Source organism: Squalius cephalus, assembly GCF_949319135.1.
Source record: "Squalius cephalus genome assembly, chromosome: 3".
NCBI lineage: Eukaryota > Metazoa > Chordata > Actinopteri > Cypriniformes > Leuciscidae > Squalius > Squalius cephalus.
The window spans coordinates 12,038,959-12,061,447 of record NC_137124.1 but is presented as its reverse complement, the minus strand read 5'-3'; the positions used below and the strand labels follow the sequence as shown (position 1 = coordinate 12,061,447).

Sequence of the window (22,489 nt, the reverse complement as noted above, 5' to 3'; positions counted from 1 at the left end):
CAGCGGAACCCGGCTGCCTATTTGGAGGGATGCGGCGAGGAGGCGGATGCGGCGCGCACGCTGCTCCGACAGTCTGGCCGTCATAGCCACCGAGTCCAGTTCTATTCCAAGAAGGAAATTGACTGACGGGGCGATAGCGAGCTCTTGGTCCAGTGACCGAGAGACCCAGATCCTCCAGATGGCTGAGAAGCGCTGTTCTGTGAGACACAAGTTCCGTCTCTGACAGCGCTAGAATAAGCCAATCGTCCAGATAATTCAGTATTCGCATTCCCTGTTTTCTCAGGGGAGCGAGAGCCGTGTCCATGCATTTCGTAATGTACGGGGTGCCAAAGACAGGCCGAAGGGCAGGATTGTGTACTGATATACTCGACCGTTGAAGGCGAATCTCAAGAATGGCCTGTGACGGGGAGTTATCTGGATCTGAAAATATGCGTCTTTTAGATCGAGAGAGATAAACCAGTCTCCTGGGCGAATCTGCGCGAGGATTTTTCTGGTTGTGATCATTTTGAACGGCCGTCTCATGAGGGCTTTGTTCAGATGTCTCAGATCTAAAATAGGTCTTAACGCTCCGTCCTTCTTGGGTACGAGGAAGTAGCGGCTGTAAAAGCTCGACTCGCTCAGAGAAGGATGAACCTGTTCTATAGCCCTTTTGCGCAGCAGCTTCGCTATTTCAGCTTGAAGCAGGTGCGCAGCTTCTGAACTCACTTTCGTCTCCGTCTGTGCTAGAAAGCGCGGAGGGCGACGAGCGAATTGAAGCGAATAGCCGTGTTTTATAGTACTCAGCACCCATTCTGACGCGCCCTGAATAGCTTCCCATGCTTCCGCATGCATAGCTAGGGGTCGAATGGTCTCTGGGTTCAGATCGCCGCGCTGCGCGGGATTGGGGAACCTGTATCAGAGAGGATGGAGCGGCGTGCGCGCCGCTGGTGCTCGAACACGGGGGCTGGTAAACAGTATTGGCCGGCTGTACAGCGTTCGGTAGCTCGGTCCCAGAGGATGGAGCGCGATTTGCTGACAAACACCCCTGGCGCGAAAGCGGCGTGGGGATTGTAATGTCTAAAAGTGAGTGCGCGTGCACGTGAGCGGGCGCAGAGTTTACACTTATGACACGGCCAGTGTTTGGGAGCTTAGAGGGTGTGCGACCCGAGGTAACTGAATGGCAGAGCGAGCAGCGGGTAGGTGTGAGCACAAAGTTGTGGGCACATTTACTACACTTTAGTACTCGAGCGGCTTGTGTCCGCTTTATGAGAGAGCGCTCTATGCGCGTTACCATGGGGACCATGTTTGTGTGAAGCAGTGAGCACATGGGAGTGGGCACATTTTCTACACTTATGACACCTTCGGCCAGAGCCGGAATGTTTGTGAGCTTTAGAGGATCTGCAACCCGGGGTAACTGTGTGATAGAGCGGGCAGCAGCTAGGTGTGAGCACAGAGTTGTGGGCACATTTACTACACTTAGTACTCAAGCGGCATGTGTCCGCTTTATGAGAGTGCGCTCTGTGAGCGTTACCGGGGAGACCGTGTTTTGTGTGTAGCAGTGAGCACATGGGAGTGGGCACATTTTCTACACTTGTAACACCATCGGCGTTATAGAGCAAATGCTTTGATGGCTCATATGTTTAGACGCTCATAAATACTCAAGCACCATCCTGTGAGATGCGGGTTCGCTTTCTGTATGTAAGAAAGCTGGCCGCGAGCTCGGAGAAGCCAGCAGAAAAAAATATTTTTCTGCCGCCAGAGCCGGATTTGAACACGGTTCTCCAGTGCAGAAGCGTAATATTCTGCCACTGAGCCACAGGGGCACACATGAGCTTCCAGTTGGTGCGAGCATATGACCGAGCGTCGTGTTTCGGCGTTTGTTTGCAGGCGCGCGTGTATTAAAACAGGCCCGTTTACTGCAGCATTAGTATTTCCAGCCGCCTGAACTTAGAGGGGACTGAGAAATATTTATCCCGTGAGATGCGGGTTTGCTTTCTGTATGTAAGAAAGCTGTCCGCGAGCTCGGAGAAGCAAGCAGAAAAAAAAAAAAGTTTTTCTGCTGCCAGAGCCGGATTCGAACACGGGTCTCTGGTGCGGAAGCCTAATGTTCTGCCACTGAGCCACAGGGGCACACATGAGCTTCCGGTCAGTGCGAGCATATGACCGAGCGTCGTGTTTCGTTTCGGCGTTTGTTTGCAGGCGCGCGTGTATTAAGACAGGCCCGTTTACTGCAGTATTAGTATTTCCAGCCGCCTGAACTTAGAGGGGACTGAGAAATATGTATCCCGTGAGATGCGGGTTTGCTTTCTGTATGTAAGAAAGCTGGCCGCGAACTCGGAGAAGCAAGTAGAAAAAAGTTTTTCTGCTGCCAGAGCCGGATTCGAACACGGATCTCTGGTGCGGAAGCCTAATGTTCTGCCACTGAGCCACAGGGGCACACATGAGCTTCCAGTCAGTGCGAGCATATGACCGAGCGTTTGTTTGCAGGCGCGCGTGTATTAAAACAGGCTCGTTTACTGCAGTATTTGTATTTCCAGCCGCCTGAACTTAGAGGGGACTGAGAAATATGTGAGGATTGGAGGAAGTCCGGCCTAAGCGGGACGAAATCACTCTCTCTTCCTCCTTTCGCCGGTGCTCGTGACGTCCGCTCTGATATCCCTTGAGAACGGCGCAGTTGCGCGGCTCGAACAAAGGGAGAGAGAGCGGGAAGATGTCATTATGTGCTGTGACATCGTTTGTTTGCAGGCGTGCGTGTATAACAACAGGCTCGTTTACTGCAATATAGATATTTCTAGTCGCCTGAGCTAGGAGGGGACTGAGAAATGTGTGAGAAACGGAGGTGGCCGGAGAGTGACGCGCGCGACCGAGGCGCGGGGTAGCTTTCTTATAACGTAAAGGAAGCCAGCCCGTGACCGTCTACTTCTGACATCCCTTGTGAGCGGCGCCTTGCGCGGCTCGAACAGAGGTGGAGAGGGCGTGCGTCATCCGGGGGGGGGGGGGGGGTCGGGGGGGGGGTAGCTTCCTTGTAACGTAAAGGAAGCTATAGCCCGTGACCGTCCGTTCTGACATCCCTTGTGAGCGGCGCCGTTTGCGCGGCTTGACAGAGGGGAGTAACCAGCTGGTCTGCTTCACCCCCTGATGCGACGGCAGTGCGGGCCAGAGGCCGGCCGCTGCGCGTCGGTGAAGGGCGGGGGAGAAGGAGAGAGCGAGGCTCGCGGGAGGGGCTCCGGCGAGCGCTCAGCTATAACCACCGGCTCGGAAGGCCTTTGAGAGCGGCGTTTTTTCTTACGCGGCCCGGAAGAGGCAGCCGGAGAAGGTGGAGGATCGTGAAACATGGCGAGTCGAGCCCGCAGGGTCGACATCGGCAAGTCCTCACACTGTTCGCAGCCGCCCGTGAAGGGCGCGGGCTGCGTGGTCGAAACCCAGGCAGAGAGCGCAGATCACGTGGCGGTCTCCGTCGCTGAGCGCGGCTCTGCACGAGCCACAGGATGAGCGAGGCATTTGCAACAACGCCTCGCGCTCTTTTAGATGCAAAGTGTGTCGCGGGGCGAACACACAAACACATACAACACAGAGCAGTAAAAGGATATATTCGCCGGATAGCGAAGCAGGCAGGGAAAGCTGAAGGCGGCGAAGGCGGCCGGCGTCCTCAGGCTGAGATCCTCGGCGTGCTGGTCGCTTGTTTCGACGGCGGCTTCCTCAGAGAGCAGCGATGCGTAGAGCTTCGCTGAAAAGACAGAAATCAGAGAAGCAGCCTCCGAGCCCCGCTTTTATACGCTAAGCCACACCCCTTTTCGCGGGCTGTGACGCATTAAGCGCGCCAAGCGCGCTCATTGGTCGTGACGTCATGCCAAGGGCTCAGCGGTAGGCTGCTGCAGTTGCCGCAGGGCAGCCAATGGGCACGCTAGTAAGCCTGCCCTAGGTCTGCAGGCTGCCGCACTGCGTTGACAAGATTATAAAAATTAAGGATAATTTTTGGCTTCAGTATCTCGAGAAAGAAAGGCTTTCCCGTAGCGTAGTAACTACGCAATACGAGAGAACCTCTCGTAAGAGAACTCCAAATACTTCACATTTTGGACAACCATTGTTTTTTTACATTTACATTTTGGTTATTGTTTTCTTTCTCACTTTAGATGCTGGAGAAAAAACATCCAGGCTAAAGCATTCAAAGTGGAAACTTCTGTCGTGGCTCAATAATCCAGGATTGGGACGGTGGAAGGAGCAGATCAGAGATCAGGAAGAGATCTACTGGTGCCCCTGAGGAACTGATTTACCTTATGCGTCAAACATTACCAAACATTTTCATCACTCACCTTCATGTCGTTGCAAACCTGTAAGACTTTCGTTCATCTTTGAAACACAAATGTAGATCTTTTTAATGAAATCTGAGAGCTTTCTGTCCCTCCATTTCACAGTTTATGCAACTACAACTTTCAAGGTAAAAGACATTGTAACAATAATCAATATGACTAGTGGTTTAACCTCAACTTTATGAAGTGAATACTTTGTGTGTGCAAAAAAAACCCATTGCATCTTTATTCACAAAATATACATCTCTGACACGTGTTCACGGCAGAGTTTCCGCTAGAAAAAAATGGTGCCGGTCACAAAGGTTTCGTTTTCCGGACATTTTGATGATATGCCGTTCAAATAGGCCTATCGCCTCTTAAATTAGTCAAGTTGAGGAAAACTGGAGGCAGGCTATGTAACTTAAAAAATGACATAAGGCTGTATAGAATGCAACATGTTTATTAGCCTAACTTTCAAAAAACATGAACCACCGATTGGCGTCAATCAACGTCAATTGTTTTTACTATGGTTTCACATTCATATTTTAACAAACCAATCCCCCTTCCCAACATAAAATATCTGAAGCCTATTGTTTTTACTCAAGCGAACTTCCAGTGTCTCTCCACAACTTGCAATGCGCATAAGCCGCGTAACCTTGTTCTCCGCAAGGCGACATCGCTGCTTGTCTTGATCCGATTCTGCAGCGAGAACCCCCTCTCTGCAGGAACACTCGAGACACATTTTCTACTATGGTTATGTACGTTTCTTCATTCGGATCTATTTGCGATCCATTCTAAACAAACAACGCAGTTTATATGCTTCGTCCTTGTTTCATTATTCATTAAGATAATAATTAATAAATGCACGCATAATTATCAGTGAATTTGATAAATGTTGCAGATATGTTTTGCTATGCATGCAAACAAATGCCTTTCAACTTATGTGTGCAAAATTCAGAATAAAATGAATGTGCAGCAACATTAAGTTTAATATTTGTTAAAATATTATAATGTTATTTTTTAATTTATGTTGATTATGAAAAGTGAACCGCACGAGTATACTCTCTTACATCTTATAAGATGTAAGGATGCGCAATATCGAGAGACATGGAGCGGGTCAGATGATTTTGACCACTTAATTAAGTTTTTTGTTTTGTAGAAAGCCTTTTTTAAAGTCCATCTTTCAAGTTGAAGATCCCTGTGAATGAACGTGTAGATAAATAGTGTAGGAACTCGATTTGCGTGAAGAAATTAATCATAAATGTGCATGAAAAAAGTTTTTAAAAAGAAAGTGTGAGTAAAATTACTTCCGCTGTCAAAAACGCTCTGATCGGAAGTGACGCAACGGCCGGTAAATCTCATCTCTTCGTAATGGAGTCAGACAGTGAAGAGGTTGCAGTAGGGGTTAATGTAAACTCTTACGATGGGCCATTGCCGTATAATTATGAGCCACCTAGGCAAGAGAGGGGTCAGGCAGAGTTAAGGGGAAGGGTAAATGGACAGAGGAGAGAGATAGAGTTGTGGTGTGAGGAGAATCGGTGGAGAATTGGGCAGGTGTCTTGGTGAGTGACCACAGGCTATAGCTAATTGTGGCTAACGTTGTCTCCATGTTTATCACATTGCATCTTTAATAAATCATATTTTGCAATATTGCTGTCGACTTTGTTGTTTTTCAAGCATCCATGTAGATTGTCACCATATGCAACATGTGTCTTAAAATGTTGAGTTTAGATCCCAGATTCTAATGAATGCTGTAGGCTATAACGTTAGCTTACATCTGTGACGGTCAGCTAGTCTGGACAGGGATGGAAAAGCTGTGCATTTCTGCACAACATAGTTTATCGTGAAATTTTGTAGAAATTGCTAGCTGATTTTTTTAATCAGTAGCTGCTTTCAGACCTAGGTGTCCGCATGTTCTGCTTCTGCAGATGTCAAGCGTTTGGGCCGTATATCTGAACAACATAACCGGCCAGCTGGAATTCCGAACTTAGCCGGCTGTTATACTATTCCCCTCCTAGTATTTCCTAGACATTATGTAAATGAGCTCGCATGTACTGCGGAGTACATGTATGAAAGCAGTTAGTGTTCCGGTTAGGACGGGAATATGCTGTTCATGTAAATATAGTCATTGTTACAAGGATATTTTATTGTCACGTGGAGGGATACTGGGTGTAAGGCATGCAGATAAATGCATCTAATTGACAGCCTATACTGTGCATAAATGTGTGTGTGTGTGTGGGGGGGGGTCGTCTTTTTACAGTGCATATTTACATAAGCTTTAGGAAGTAAGTAGGTAGTCTACATGTCGTTTCTTACAAGGTCTTACACCAACCACTAGAGCTACAAGGAGGGAAGGAGAGTGAGTTTATCTTAGCACATTTTGTTTAACAGGTGCTTGTGTGGTAGATGTGAGGCTATGCCATCAGCAGTGGAGAGTGTGTGCTGTAGGGAGGTCGACGCCTATTGGACCCTTGTCCAAACCCTAGATCCCCCAGAAGACATTACCTGCCTCACACTCCATCCAGGGTTTGAAGCATCCTGTCTGAATCCTTTGGTGCTGCAGATAGCATACATGAACTTCAGACAGGAGCATGGCCCTCTCCAAGCCAGCAGACCAGAGTATGTTTTGAGCAAAAATTATTTCACACTGCAATTTAAAGAACCAGCTTTTCTACACCAAAATAGTAAATCCTGTTAAGCAGGTTTTTAAACTCAGTGGTTTCCATATACTTACTATAAAAACAATTTTGGTGTTGTGTAGTACAGTAGAATATCAGCCAACAGGACATGCAATATTTACCATTGGAATTGTTTATTATGAAACCATGGTATGATCAAAATGTAATTATGTCCCAATCTCCACCACAGGCAGTTCCGATACACAGCATACAGGCAGGTTGTCCGCTGGGCGTACGGAATACTAGGCAGGGACATTAGGAAAGCCATACCTTCGTGTGTTGTGTCAGCAATAAGGAGGCAGTTTGCAGAGGAGGGACAAACATACAAAGGTTTCCAGTGGCCCCGCTTGGAAGATGATTAATAAATCCATAGTGAAACAAACTCAACTGGTAAAATTGATCTTTTATTAGATGTTAAAGCGTGAGTGTTGTGCGAGATGGAGGCTGACTGCCTCATCCTTGGCAACCTTCTGGAGGGAAGTGGTGAGGGGGGGCGGGGCAGCAGAGGACAAGACAGCACTGCTTTCTTGTAGGGCCTGTGGTGACTTTGAGTATTCCTCTACCAGAGAGACCATAAGATTTGTTGCGTATCCTTGAGGAGAGAAATGTTTAGAACACATTTAGTAACATGGTTGACCCACATAAAAAAGATATTGAAAAACTAAGTGAATCTACTAACCGTAAGATGGTTTCTCCTTGATGGGGTGGACTACCCAGCCACCTTTCCGAAACCGTGGGTAGCGAACGGCGTAGCGTGCCTCACCCTCACTGGTTCGAGCTACATCTCTGTTGCCATTACTATTGTAATGTAGGGCCGCCAAGAGAAGTCTGTAGGAGATAAGTAGATAGAACATTAGGTCTCCAAAGCTAACCCAATGCAGTGAAATGCAACAGAAATACATGACATTAATGTTTTCAGTTCAAATGGGTCTAAGACAATGACTCATCTTTGCAATTTTTTTTTTGTTGCAAATAATATGTAATGCAGTTATCAATCAATAACATTTTGGTCTGCTATACAAGACTGCATTAGTTTTTAGTCATATTCATTCTGTCATCATCCTGCTACAAAAGTATTGCAATATCCTGAAACTGAAAATAAATGCCTAATTTTATTAGTATTGATACTTTTGAGTGATAACACTACCTGCTGTACATCCCAAGAAAAGAAAAGCCAGTGTGTTTGGGCGCAAAGTGCAGAATGAGGGAATGGTAGGCCTCCAGGGAGAATGTCTGATGCTGAGGTGACAATTGTCGAATATCCTTTACCAGTGCTTTCCTGGCAGCTACACTCTCCAGTTTAGTGGCTGCTGGTGATCCTGAATAAAACATATTATGTCATATAGTCTGTCGCATTTCATAACACAAGTAATTATTAGTACACATGGGGTTACGTATTGATAAAACCAAACTAAACTTGACAAACTAAACATTTGACATCTTTTAACATAGGCTACTATGTTGTACCTGGTTCCAGCCACTCCTTGTTTCTTGCCTCTCCTTCCAACGGTGGATGTGCGCAGCTGGTAAATGCAGGAGTGCTGTGTTCATGTATGTCCTGTACATGATTTATCATACTCTGCCATTTTGCCTGCATCTCATCTGGATCTCCTGTAGGAGTGGAAGCTGCGGTCCAGTACAGATGGTTGATAATGGCTGGCCTCCACAGCTTCAGATCCTCACAGTCCCTCTCTTTTGCAGCAGCATCCAGTGCTTTCTGTACGCCTGTTCCAGAGCAGACAAACAGAGCAGAGCAAACTAATTATTAGGAAAGTGAATTTAACTACAAAAAACAAGTCTATTATATAGAACTACCAACATCACAATACATACTTTTCCCAATATGCCAGACATCAAAGAAATGCCTTGTTCCTTCTGAACACATTTTCTCACGTACCCACTTGGCCACCTAAAACAAATAAGACACAAATTGATTTTATAGAATTTAGAACTTATTTTGAGTGATACTGTGCATGTCAATATGCTGTTCAGCTTTAGATCTCTCCTAGCATCATTACCTGCCGATTTCTGTCTGTTATCAGAGCAGACACTTGCATGTCTTGGTCCATCAGGAACTGCATACTCCGCTTTAGACCCTCTAGCTCACACCAAGAGCTGCTTGGGACTTCTGAGCTCTGTAAAACCAACGGATTATTAACAGTAACAGTAATATCAGTAACTAAATCAGACGCAAGATTTTTATGTGACATCAACTTACTTGGACAAGTTGAACATCCAAAACTTTGTTAATTCGATCCTCAATCAAGGAGTAGCTACCATATTTGGCACAGTGTCCAGGAGAATCTGATCTAAGAACGTCAAAAACAGTTACATTTAGAGGTTAATGCAAAAATACACTGACCTGTTCTACATCAGTGACGTGAGCTTGACCATTCTACCTGCAGTCACCAGACAGGATCAATCCACCCCCAGTCTCCTTCAACTCCCTGATGATCCCCTTCTGCTCATTCCTCCAGGCCTGCACGATGGTAGGGATAGTGTAATAGCGCTGATGGCGGAAAAAAGTGCCGGGACTTATGCACTGCAGTCCAAACAGCTTCAGCATCCTGATTGTCTGAGTAGCCATGCAACCTGAGAAGTGGATGGCACCGCTGAGTAAAAGGTTGCAGGCAGGCATGTTTCGATGCACCTTCTCTTGGTTTTGCCAGTAACGCTCATAACCACAAGTTCCGCAGGCCTGAAAGATGAGAGAAGATTCAAGACTCAAGCAGCTTTAAGATGAGGCAGTGAAATACCTGTATAGTTAAGACACAAATAATGAATATACATACTGTACATTCACAGACTATAATTCAGCTCCTCACAGACAGTTGACAAATAAGACATTACCTGCTTGACTTTTATGAAGGTTCCTTCCGGGTGCATTATGTGTCCCTGGGTTTCCCCACAGCATGCAGGACAAACCGTGAACAAAGACAGCAACTGCCTCTGGCAAACAATGAACTTGTCAACAGCACTGAAAACAAGAAAAGGAAAAAACACATTAATTCAGACTATGACATTTTTTGATACACAATCAGACATTTTCCATTAATAAAAAGGTTTTTACTTTGGGTCACTGAGAGATTCCAGCTCTTCTGGTTCCTCCTCAGAGGACTCGCTCAACATCTCCTCCCCGGGACTCCATGACATATCACCAGAATGGTTGATGATATCAGAAAATGACCATTCATCATCACTTTGTTCAGGACTGGCCAGTGGAGTTGATCTGCGATGCTCAAACCTTTCGGTTTGAGTCCCCACATCCACCATCTGAGGCTTTACCTGAACAGCTTAGATGAAAGAGATTCATCTTAATAATTGTTCACCATTGTACATTCATTGGCAACAACACATGCACTAATCTAATGCATCCCAGTACAAAATATATTTTTCTAACATTATGAAGTTCATAATTTTTAATGTTTACTGTCTGAAAAGTGTAAATTACAAAATAGTAACCATGGAGATCATGAAAAATTTTGACATGTAATCCTTATTTGTGATTGTATATGGCATGTATGGTGAATGCTAGATATAAGCTAACTACCTAATGAACGATGTAAACATCTTATGTTGCACTGTGATCCACGATGGACCACTACTGGCTCAGGGTCCGTTGTAGAGATGTCTCCATCTACATCATCTTCAGGATCTGAAGTGGCAGTTGCACCCGCCCCGTCTTTGCTGGCAGCACTCTCTCCCAAAATCTGAAAACAAAATCACAACTTTAAACTTTAAAAAAATGTAGTCCTTTCATGAAAATACCCCATTCATGCATTATTTAAAAGACTGCTAATCTTTTCAAAATCTTTTCAAAGTTGTCCCGAGCTGCATTCCCTCGCATGTGCCCTGTTGATACCAGCTTCACAGAGAGAGAGCCCCGGTCGCGCGCGCGCGCGCACTCTCTCTCTTCGGATGCCAGGCGAAAGTGTAAAGCATTACTTGGATGCGTTTTGGAGACGGTGAAGTCTTGTTTACAGAGTGCGCGCGCGCGACAGGGGCTCTCTCTCTCTCTGCTCGAAACATGCACACTGTCACAAGCCAAGCGCAGCAGTTCATCTATTACTCACCGATCAAATAAAGCTTTGGCGGGACAAAAATTCACTTTGGCGGGCGCTAAACCAAGTTCAATGCAGGAAAATGTATGCGTGAATTTAACCGAGTAGTAGGCTAACGTTACATGAACCTGCATGCACTGCTGCAAATGCGACCACATAAAATTTTGACTCTCACATTCTCAGAAAATGGTCGCAGTCTGGAAGCCCGTCTTATTAGTTCAATAAAATAAGTGTCAGGAGGCTCATGTGCAGCCTCACGGGGTGTAACAGGAGTAAGCTAACGTTAACAGCTAGGCGGGCTTTCGTGCCTTCATGGTGCTAACGTTAACTTCTCAAACTAAGTCATGGCAAAACTAATCCATTATAACATCAAGAAAAATACATTTGCAGAAATTACATGCAGAGCTACATTTCGATGCAACAATTTGTATAAAGTATTATAAGACTTACTGTGCAAAGCTCCCGTTTTCGGCGCGCAGATTCTCTGCTAGTGCTAACGGACTCTTCACTCCCGCCAGATTTTGCTGGTGGACTTGCATGCACCGATGGGACAGCTCCATTTGCCAGCCTAACCCACTCTCTTCGTCGAAATCCCATGCGAAATTCCATAAGATCTCCTTGGTTGTAGTTGTCCGGTGTGAAGTGTTTTTCGCATACCACCGTGTGTCTTGTCACCGAGGAGGCAGCGAAATGGCCTCTCTTTGCCTGGACGAAACGTATCCAAGCACGGAAATCTTTGTGTTTCTTGTTTGGAAATCGGTGGACCCGATGGCCAGACAAGTTGGAGTTGTTGCATCCAAAACAAACACAAGAATTCACCATTGTGACAACTCAAACGTACTATATAATAACGATAACGACAAGCTCTCTTTTCTATTACCACCTCTCAGACTACGTAAACCCACACTGAGAACCAGGGTCCAGGGCAGCGCCCCCGCCTTTGTTTGCCTGTCCTTACGTCATATGACGCGTTCTCTGGAAAAGGGCGGTTTTTTGAAGCCTAGCTTAGAATAGGTACACTTTTTTCTTAATTTCTGCCCGTGGGTCTTATAAAACATATGTATTCTTATGTATGTCTTTTTGAATTGACATTTTCATACAAGATTCTGTATAAATTAAGTTATAAAATTAAATTGAAAGATGGCCTTTAAGTGAATTTCGTTTTGTATAAATTGTATCTTAATTTTAATATTTTTTTTATCAACCAATTGCCTGGATTTTAGCAAATATAGCAGACGATAGGCCTAATGATGACGGCGCCCGCGCGGTCACTTGCATTGCTGGAGCGCATCTCATCCTAATTTAACGAAACTCAGCGTAGGCCTCACCCTCACAGACATGAAATATATCTTAAGAAAGCTTGAAATGTCTTTTTAACAATTTAAAACGAAAAGAAATAGGCTACAGTCTGATTATGTAATCCATGATGTGCATTTCTCTCTAGCGCGTTCACTATGGAGATGGCGATCGTCAACTTACTCTTTACAGCTGTTGTTGCTGTTAATAAACTAAAAAATAATAGGCCTATAATTTTATTAAACAATAAATTAAATTAAATTGTAATTGTATAAATACATAATAAATTACACATTACTATATATTTACATGTATGCAAAGTTATTTTTATTGTAGTAATATTTCACAATATAACTGTTTTTAGGGTATGCTTGATCAAATGCAGGCTTAAGATGTGATCAGAAACGTGTTTTTTATGTGAAAGATGTATCTGATGTGTCAATAAATGGTCTGCAAATCTTTTATGAATTGTTTTATTATGAATATTAAATATAACCATTTATTCACGGTTGAAATTAGGCCTGAAATTTTCAACTCACTTTACAACCTAATTTAGATTGGTAATTTATGTTATACTTATATTATAAATTATAATATAGAAATTATATAAATATTAAAGATTTTTAATTTATTTTTTATAACGTTCCGAGAACCTTCCGGGAACGTTCCGAGAACCTTTAGGCAACGTTCCCGGAACGTTCCCCTAACCTATAGGGAACGTTCCGGGAACGTTCCGAGAACCTTTCGGCAACGTTCCCGGAACGTTCCCCTAACCTATAGGGAACGTTCTATTAACGTAAAGAAAACTTTCCTAGCTAACTAACAGGGAACGTTAGAATGTTTGTTCTGAGAACGTTCTGGGAACGTTCTGGGAACCTGAAAATAACGTTCTGGGAACGTTCTGGGAACCAAAAATTGTTAACTGGGGCAATCTGCTCCATAGAACTGGCTTAAACAGACGATCTGATGGGTTTTAGAAGATTAAATACAACCCGAAACTAAAAAACAGGCCGGGTCTCTATTTGAGACCGGCCTTTATTTATCCAAACCTGTAGCCACACCAGGCGTGCAAAAGAGACAGGCATCTATTTGGGACTTGGCTATTATTTGAAATTTTACGGTAATTCACTCGTTCCGCCCGTTTCAGTTTGACATGTTTAGCCTGACCACTTTCCATTATATCTCTTCCTCTCTTACTTTTCTGCTGGAGTTGGATGAAATGAAGAGATTTTCCTGGTGGGAGTCATGTTTTTTCATTAATCATGAGTAATGGGACAAAGAGTGCCACACAGCAAGAAGGGAAAGGGTTAAGAATGGGCGTAGAACAAAGGAAATTGCAGGGAGGCAATAGAAAGTCAGTTTTGAAAGCATGAGATCATCCCACCATCCCTTCATATGCATTTTCACATAGAGGTTTTCATTGGCCAATGTGAATAAATCTAGATTTAAATTCTAAGAGATAATGACCTGTAGTTTTATTCTTATCCAAAACGAGACGATGTGAATATTATGGAGCACTAAACACTCATGTAATGTACTGTATGTTTCATTCATACTGGAAAGGCGCCGTCTTGCAGAAAGTCCAAAACGGACTGTAATAACTTATGACTTTCCAGGAAACCCATTATATGGACAAATGCATCCAGCTATCGCTGTAGCTGAATAAAAAGCAGAAACGTTTTGACTGATTAAACGTGAAGACAATAAACAATAGAAGCAACAATAGATGGTTTATGTGTGTATTTCAAGTCATCTCAGGGTATTTTCATAAGAATAAAGTACATGAATTATGCAGTGCTAATTGGCAGCCTTTGTTACAGTATAGAAACTATAAAATAGTACATTTTCTGGCTTATTCTGTGATTAAAAAAAAAATTCAAGTTGTATAAAATCCATGATGACTCATTGCACAAGTGTTTGTAGTATATAAACCAAGCATAAAATTGTCATAAGGAAAATATAGGAAAACATATTGCAGAATACAAATGAGTGGTTATTGTTCAGCAGTGTGTTTGATTTCTTAGCTAATTAAAAGAAGGGAAAACCTGTCAATTAGACAAAGGTCAGAAAAAACTGGCATTACACGTGACATTTCTGTCCCCCTCACTTCTGAAATGATGGCTTACCCCCCTTAGAGTTGAGTAGGTGTTAAATAGGCCAAAGTCACTGCTGGCAGTCTCATGTATGTCGAATGAAAGAGAGCTGACTAAAGCTCTTCTATGTTGTTTGGTCTGTTGATTAGATCTTACCACAGCACAGGGGTGTTACTGGGCTAACTTTCAGACCTTGTGGTTTGTGGTGCATCTTATCTAACGTTAATCAAAACCAAAGTTTGTTTTTCTGGTAAAATAAGACTCTTCATTCACACACAGTACATTAATACACAAGAAAGAGCTCAATGCATGGCTGGGGTTATTTCAACAGAATAAAGAGACATTTAAATGTCATAATTATTTCAGAACATAAAATATGGCATTCATAGTGGCTCTGGTTAGCAAACAATATTAGCAATTACAAAGACAGTACAGAAATACAGTACAAATACAGTTACAGTACATAATCGATTAATTTCAGTCCAGAGTATTCTGTCTGCCATTGCCTCTCCACTCTCGGCTGTCTTGAACTTTGTGAATTTGTGAATTTTACGGCAGCATAATTCACATCAGAGGTCATGTGGTACTATAAATTATATATATATATATATATATATACATATTTATATTTAATAAACATTTCCATGACGTGATGTATACATCACCTACACCACTAAGTACTTGACTTTTAGATACGCATGTCATTTTACCATGTAACAAACCTGTGCCCTTGACTCTACATTATCTGTAGCGTGAACTTGCTGAGATGTGTTGCCTGTTATAAGATGAAATATCAGACGAGTTTTAGTACTTCAAAATGCCATTGTTAAAGGGAATAATACAAAATATTGCATATTTTGCACTTTTATTTGATACTTTAGTCAAGTCAATGGTTACCTTTTGTCTTTGTCACGCAAAGTAGAACATTAGTGATGAAGCTTATGATCAGCAACGCTGCAAGGCCAATGAGAATGTAGAACTGCAAGTGCTGGCCTGTATGTCCATCTGAAACAATAAAATAACTGAATTATGGCCAGGAACTATAGTAGTGGTCAAAAGTGATGTCCGAAAATAGACATCTTCACCCTTTATTCAAATTTTATTAAACATTTGTTAAAGGTTTTTGCATAGCAAAAAAGAAACATATTGCACAGTTGTGCTTATAGTCAATTGTTTTATTTGTGATGAAGAAATTAAACATGCTAAATTGTGTTCTTTTTCCCCCCTTTGCATAGTACAATAAAACCTGTAGCTGAAGTTTGCCAAACAATTTTGTCCTTATCCAAGTTTGGTTTTGGTTTTCCCTTATATATATATTTTTTAAATCACTTTTGGCTACTGTATGTACAACAATATGAAGCATGCAAATAATTTTTCATCAGTAGAAAATCTGTATTCTATATCAACAATAACCCCTGTTTAAAATGCTATATGCACACAAAAGTACTCTGTTGTATTATACAGTGTTTTTGGTCATAAATGGACAGTTTTTGTTTAGGCATTACACTAGAAGCACCCTGAAATGACATAAAATTAAGTCATACTGCATCATCATAATCTTGAAATATTGTGATAAATAGGTTACATTCCATACCACAGTGTACAAGTGAAAAGGGTCAAATTTCAGTGGGGGTGTACGACAAACAACAAAAACAGGTCCGTATGGAATTTCTTGGTTTATTCTGCATAGCTTTTGGGAGCATAGTGGTTCAAGAACTGAACTATTAACACACAATTTTAAACCCTGAAAGAGACTATCCATCATAAACAGATAATGAGTTAGGAACATTTAAAAAATGTTCAAATTAATAAAAATTAAGGCGTGTGCTGGGAGATATGTACTGTAAATTTGTGTGTAATGATGAATGAATATTGTATAAGCACATTTACATAGGCATAACATGTTGTATATCAAGGTAGAAAAATCAGTTTTTCTATTTTTGTGATCCCTCACTGCCATCACCTGGTAGCTTATAATAGTAGTTTTCTGTTGTCACATGACGTCATGTTTCATGTGTAAAATCACTGTTGGTTGCAAATCACCTGGGCTGTAGATTGAACCTCGCCAACACCTTAAAATTAGAAATTAGAACAGTTACATAAAATCATTTTGGAAAATGTATACACCACAGTTCAAAAATTTGGGGCCAGTAAGATATTTGTTAAATAACTTTAAATATGATTGAAAAGACATTTATAATGTTAATCAAGAATCCTGAAAAAAAAGATCACTATTTCAACATTGACTATCAACAAGCTGTTTTCAACATTCATAATATTAAGAACTTTTTCTTGAGCAGCAAATCAGCATATCAGAATGATTTCTGAAGGATCATGTGACACTGAAGACTGGAGTAATGATGCGGTAACACTTTATAATAACGTTTAGTTGTAAGTCGTATAAGTGGTTAGTTAATGATGAACTATAATCATTTACAAAACATTCATAAATGAATAGCAAGTGATATACTAACATTTTATGTATGTTTTGTGAATTCCATTACAAGTAATTTACAAGTGATTAGTAAATGATTAACTAATTATTTACGAAACATGACTATGCGTTCATAAATGATTAATAAATTATATGTTTAATTATTGTATGCATGTTTTGTAGATTCAGTTATAAGTCATTTACAATTGATTAGTTAATGATTAACTAATCATTTACAAAACATGAATATGCGTTTCATAAATGTTTAATAAATTGTTTTTTTTGTATGTATGTAGAAATTAGAGGGTGCAGAAAGTGTTGTAAATGCCTTGTAAATGTATACACGTACAGATCATTTGTAACAGGCAAGTAACTGTGTTCAACACAATGATGTGTAAACGCATGAATAAATGATTTACAACACTTTCTGCATCCCCTAATCTAAAGTGTAAACTATGTATCACTTGTAAATGTGTTACACATCATTCATAGATAACATTCGTAGATCCTACACTCTAAAAAATGCTGGGTTATTTTTTAAACCCAAATGCTGGGTTGAGCATTTTGACTATGTTGCTGGGTTATTTTCTCCGTAATCAGCTGACAATGACCCAGCATTTGGGTTTGTTTTGGAAATTTTGACCCAGCGCCTCCTCGCGAGTCGCGCGCTTTTGTCCACACTGTTCAAATCACTACGTCAACAGGAGGACGAGAGGTTCAAGCAGGAGCGAGCGTAAAGGTGAGCAACCCTGTTTTATTACAACTTTCCTAATGTTAAGTAACGTTAGTCAAAGAAGTCCGAAAGTCAACAAGAAGTTATGTTGAAATAAAATATGAATTATTGACGACGTCGACGTCTGTCGAACTAGCGACCGTTAACGTATGCTAACGTAAACGTTACGTTACACATAACATTCATTATTTTTACACGGTCTGTAATCAATTATTCCACTTAAAACACGGTCACAATGTCTAAGTACAGTTGTTGGTGTCTGTTTTATCTCCAGAAATGTTGCGGGTTACTTGATTCGGCGGATGGATGCAGTGTAACGTCACTGGCTAGTGGCTGGATATGCTAAAGAAGCTGTAAGTCTAACGTTACCTATTATTTAACTGTGTTTGTTAGTCATTTTCGAAAGGTAGCTTTACATAAAATATTGAATTATGCTGCAGTATGTTCTCTGTGTTTGGGTGTGTGCGCCTTAGTTCAATTTGGCTAAGCATTTCTGCAGAAAACAGTGTCATCGTCCAGCTCAGTACAATTCTTATCAAAAACTGTCATTGTTCATTTGAAGTCAGTTCAGTGTTGCTTCAGTTACGTTCAGAAACTATGTAAAGATAATCAAAGTAGTTACTGAAGTACAATTTGGTCTTAAACCGGCTCTGAAAAAAAGAGTCCACAAAATATCCACAAAATTAACATTTCTTCTGTTTACAGTCTTGTGAATTAACAATAGTTAATTAAGCTGTTAAAAATTATTTAGTCTATTTATTTATTTAATTTTTTTAATTAAGTAATGATTCATTAAAATTATTTATATATATATATATATTAAATTAACTGGAGCCAGCATAAAAATTAATTTTAAAAACATTGTATAAGACATGCTAAATTTGTAAAGATATTACTAATCAGATGTTTCCTTCTTTTCTTTTACAGCAATGGACATTTTTGTTCAACAAATCTCCTCAACTGGAGTCTTGAGTGCCTCATTGAAAAATTGCTGGTAAATATGTGATGAACAATTTTGCTTTTCAAATTCTCTTTCTTTGTATGTAATCTTTTTTTCACAGTTGCATCCAGTGCCAACCCTAACCCTTAAAGGGATAGTTCGCCCAAAAATGATATTTAACCCATGATTTACTCACCCTCAAGCCGTTTGAGATCCATATGTCAATCTTTTTTCAGACGAACACATTTTCAGTTATTTTAGAAAATGTCTTCGATCTTTCAGTGGTTATAATGTCAAGCAATGGGGTCCACCTCCTTCAAGTCCCAAAATGTGCATGCATCCTTCACAAAAGTAATCCATCCGGCTCCAGGGGGATAAACGAAGGCCTTCTGAGGGTAATCCGTGCGGTTTTGTCGTAAAAATATACATATTTAAAACTTTATAAACGAAAATAACTGGCTTCCGGTAGCGGTCGACGCACGTTCATGGAGATGGATGCTGGCGTATGACATAGGACGTAGCGTAGAAAGCGTCGTGACGTAGAACGAACGTAGAGTTTTGTTTTGCTCTGCTCTCTGGCTGCGCTGTCACGTTCGTTCTACGTCACGACGCTTTCTACGCTACGTCCTACGGATTACTTTTGTGAAGGATGCATGCACATTTTGGGACTTGAAGGAGGTGGACCCCATTGCTTCACATTATAACCACTGAAAGATCCAAGACATTTTCTAAAATAACTGAAAATGTGTTAGTCTGAAAAAAGATTGACATATGCATCTCGAACGGCTTGAGGGTGAGTAAATCATGGGTTAAATATCATTTTTGGGCGAACTATCCCTTTAACAAAGTTTGCTACACCATTCACAATAAGCTCAAAAACATGAATGGCCAATTTACTTGTCCAAGTACAAGCACATGACAAGACAATTTAAATCAGTTATATTGTAGGGCTGGCATAGGGTACCACTTCTGTGCCTAGTCGTTGTCAGTGTAATTTCATAGATAGCCGTGCTTGTTTGCCCCTTTCTTGGTTTAAGGCAGTGGTTCTCAAATGTCCTGGGACCCCCATCATTTAGGATGTCTCACCCAATTTAAATTTTGCAGTCTGTACTAATGAGCTGAATCAGGTGTGTTAAATGAGGGAGAGATACAAAATGTGCAGTGGTATGGGGTCCCCAGGACGGGTTTGAGAAGCACTGCTTTAAGGGATAGTTCACCTGAAAAGGAAAATTCTGTCGTCATTTACTCACCCTCATGGTATTACAAACCTGAATGATTTTCTTCTCCTGAACACAAAAGAAAAAATGTTGGTAACAAAACAGTTAACAATAGCCATTGACTTTTATAGTACTTTTTTCCTATTATCGAAGTCATTGGATACCGTCAACTATCTTGTTACTGACATTCTTTAAAAAATCTTTTTGTGTTCAGCAGAAGAAAGAAACTTATAAAAAAGTTCCAAAAAAAGGTTTGGAACAACGTGAGGGTGAGTAAATGAGGTGAGTAAATTTGACATGAGGGTGAGTAAATTTGCATTTTAAGGTGAACTATATAATAACACTAAATGTTTTCAGATTACCAGAGTACATATTTAACTGTTATATATTTAAGCTAATTTCACTCATTCTAAGTTGACCTTAGTTAGAAATGCACTTTTCTTAATTTAAAAGCTGATGAACGAACAAGTTCTAATTTGCCATTTTTCTATTCTTAGATTCCAAAGGCATACTAGCACTTACAATCCTGCCTGTCATTCTTCCCCCGCCTGTGTACAAGATTGGCCACAAAACCTTTCGGCCAACTATTCAAGAGACAAGAACCTCATTCATTGATGTACAACCGGTAAGTAAAACAACTGGGGACAAAAAGGGCAGGCTCATTTCTTTACACCTGTTTGTAGGGCTGCACGATAAATCGTTTTATTGCTGCTTGAATCTAACATGCATTTAATTTTCTCACAACTCTTTAAAGGATTAGTTCACCCCAAAATGAAAATTTCCTAATAATTTACTCACCCCAATGTCTTCCAAGATATCCATGTCTTTCTTTCTTCAGTGGAAGAGAAATTAAGTTTTTTGAGGAAAACATTTCAGGATTATTCTACACAGAATGGACTTTAATGACAACCAACTATCCCAATGTTCAAAGAAGGTTCAAATGTCCATCTCAATGCAGCTTCAGAGTCTCTACACAATCCCAGTCGAGAAATAAGGGTCTTATCTAGCGAAACCATCAGCCATTTGTGGTTTAATAGTATATAAAATGTTTTTTTTGTTTTTTGCTTTTAAATGACCGATCGTTTCGCTAGATAATACCCTTATTTCTCAACTGGGATTGTGTAGAGACTCTGAAGCTGCATTGAGATGGACATTTGAACCTTCTTTGAACATTGGGATAGTTGGTTGCCATTTAAGTCCATTCTGTGTAGAATAATCCTGAAATGTTTTCCTCAAAAAAACTTAATTTCTTTTCGACTGAAGAAAGAAAGACATGGATATCCTGGATGGCACTGGGGTGAGTAAATGATTAGGAAATTTATATTTTGGGGTGAACTAATTCTTTAAGTTAATTTAAGATGGTATTTAACTAATTTAAGACTGCTCTTATGAAAACCTAAGACACACTTTTAAATAATTATCTGTGTCTGATATTGTCTTTCCTTCATTTAGTCTGGAACCAACATGGTGCTTTACCTGGAAAGGCAGAGAGAAGCAAAACCCTTCCCCTTTGTCTTGGAGCTTGGAATGGCTGGACAGTTTTTTGGTGAATGGGGAAACTCTGGAACAGTTGACTCCGTTTTTTTTTTTTTTTATCATTTTGTGAAGATAATTTTTAGCTAGGCTATTTTACAGTTTATAGGTATAGAGTTTCATGTTTTTATTTTGCTACACAGGACTAAATGATTGCTTATTTAAAATGAATTGCGATGTATGTACTTACTGTTTATACGCAGAGATGTGCCTCTCATTTTTGCTGCACAGGACTAAATGATTGCTTATTTAAGTGAATTACAATGTATGTACTTACGTGTTTTTTATTGTATTCTTTGTGAATATAATCTTAAGCTGTTGGCTATTTTACAGTTTATAAGTGAAGAGTTTTGAATTTTGAGAATCTTACCATTTTATGATATTTTAACATACCAACATTTTAGCACAAATGATTTTTGTGGGCCTCTGTTTATGTTGCAGATGTCTGTTTTTTTTAACATGAATGTATTTTTGATTATATTCATTTCCTGGAATAAACACTTTAATTGAATCAATAAACAGTGTTATTATTGTTATTAATATCTTTTTATTCGTTTTTTTTATTATTATTATCTAAAATGAATAACCTGTAGCATGGGGGTTGTTTGACTGATTAAAAACAACCCAGCAGATGGGTTAATGTATAAAAACCCAGCCTGCTGGGTCAAAATAACCCAGCATGTGTTCTGTCCAATATTTACCCAGCGCTGGGTTGCCAAATAACCCAAATTGGGTTGTTTTTAACCCAGCATTTTTTAGAGTGTATGACTTATTGATTCTTGAAGTGGTAATCTACGAATGATGTGTAATATTTACAAGTGATGAATAGTTTACACTTTAGATTAGGGGATGCAGAAAGTGTTGTAAATGATTTATTCATGCGTTTACACATCATCTATAACAGGTGTTGAACACTGTAGTGTGTGTTGCAGTGTAAGTGCTGACTGGTGAGGGTATAGACAGCTGTCTTCTCTGAAACACATGGAGTCTTTAACCACTGTGCACCTGATGTGAGAAAAACATACAAAAGAATTTAACAATTTATTAAACATTTATGAAATGCATAGTCATGTGTTGTAAATGATTAGTTAATCATTAACTAATCACTTGTAAATGACTTGTAACGGAATTTACAAAACATACATAAAATGTTAGTATATCACTTGCTATTCATTTATGAATGTTTTGTAAATTATTAGTTCATCATTAACTAACCACTTACACGACTTACAACTG

General features: G+C 40.6%; 2 protein-coding genes and 1 long non-coding RNA gene across 3 annotated transcripts in view; 2 read left to right on the top strand and 1 right to left on the bottom strand.

Moving 5' to 3' along the window:
• The window catches only part of LOC307156425 (GTPase IMAP family member 8-like), a 56,783-nt gene that overhangs the window by 22,803 nt on the left and 11,491 nt on the right, over positions 1-22,489 (top strand). The gene's annotated exons all lie outside the window — the stretch shown is intronic.
• Positions 7,028-11,829, bottom strand: LOC307155236 (uncharacterized protein; the record flags this gene model as incomplete). The annotated part of the gene is made up of 11 exons (XM_079865797.1): positions 7,028-7,538; positions 7,626-7,774; positions 8,094-8,265; positions 8,414-8,855; positions 8,965-9,081; positions 9,165-9,255; positions 9,346-9,644; positions 9,797-9,923; positions 10,017-10,239; positions 10,497-10,656; positions 11,458-11,829. 8 exons carry the CDS (start codon positions 11,827-11,829, stop codon positions 8,748-8,750), a joined length of 1,497 nt encoding a protein of 498 aa, XP_079721923.1. The 3' UTR covers positions 7,028-7,538; positions 7,626-7,774; positions 8,094-8,265; positions 8,414-8,747.
• LOC307155900 lies at positions 17,864-21,297 on the top strand. The gene is made up of 4 exons (XR_013820608.1): positions 17,864-17,916; positions 18,491-18,557; positions 20,218-20,345; positions 21,173-21,297. It is a non-coding gene; the product is annotated as an uncharacterized lncRNA (long non-coding RNA).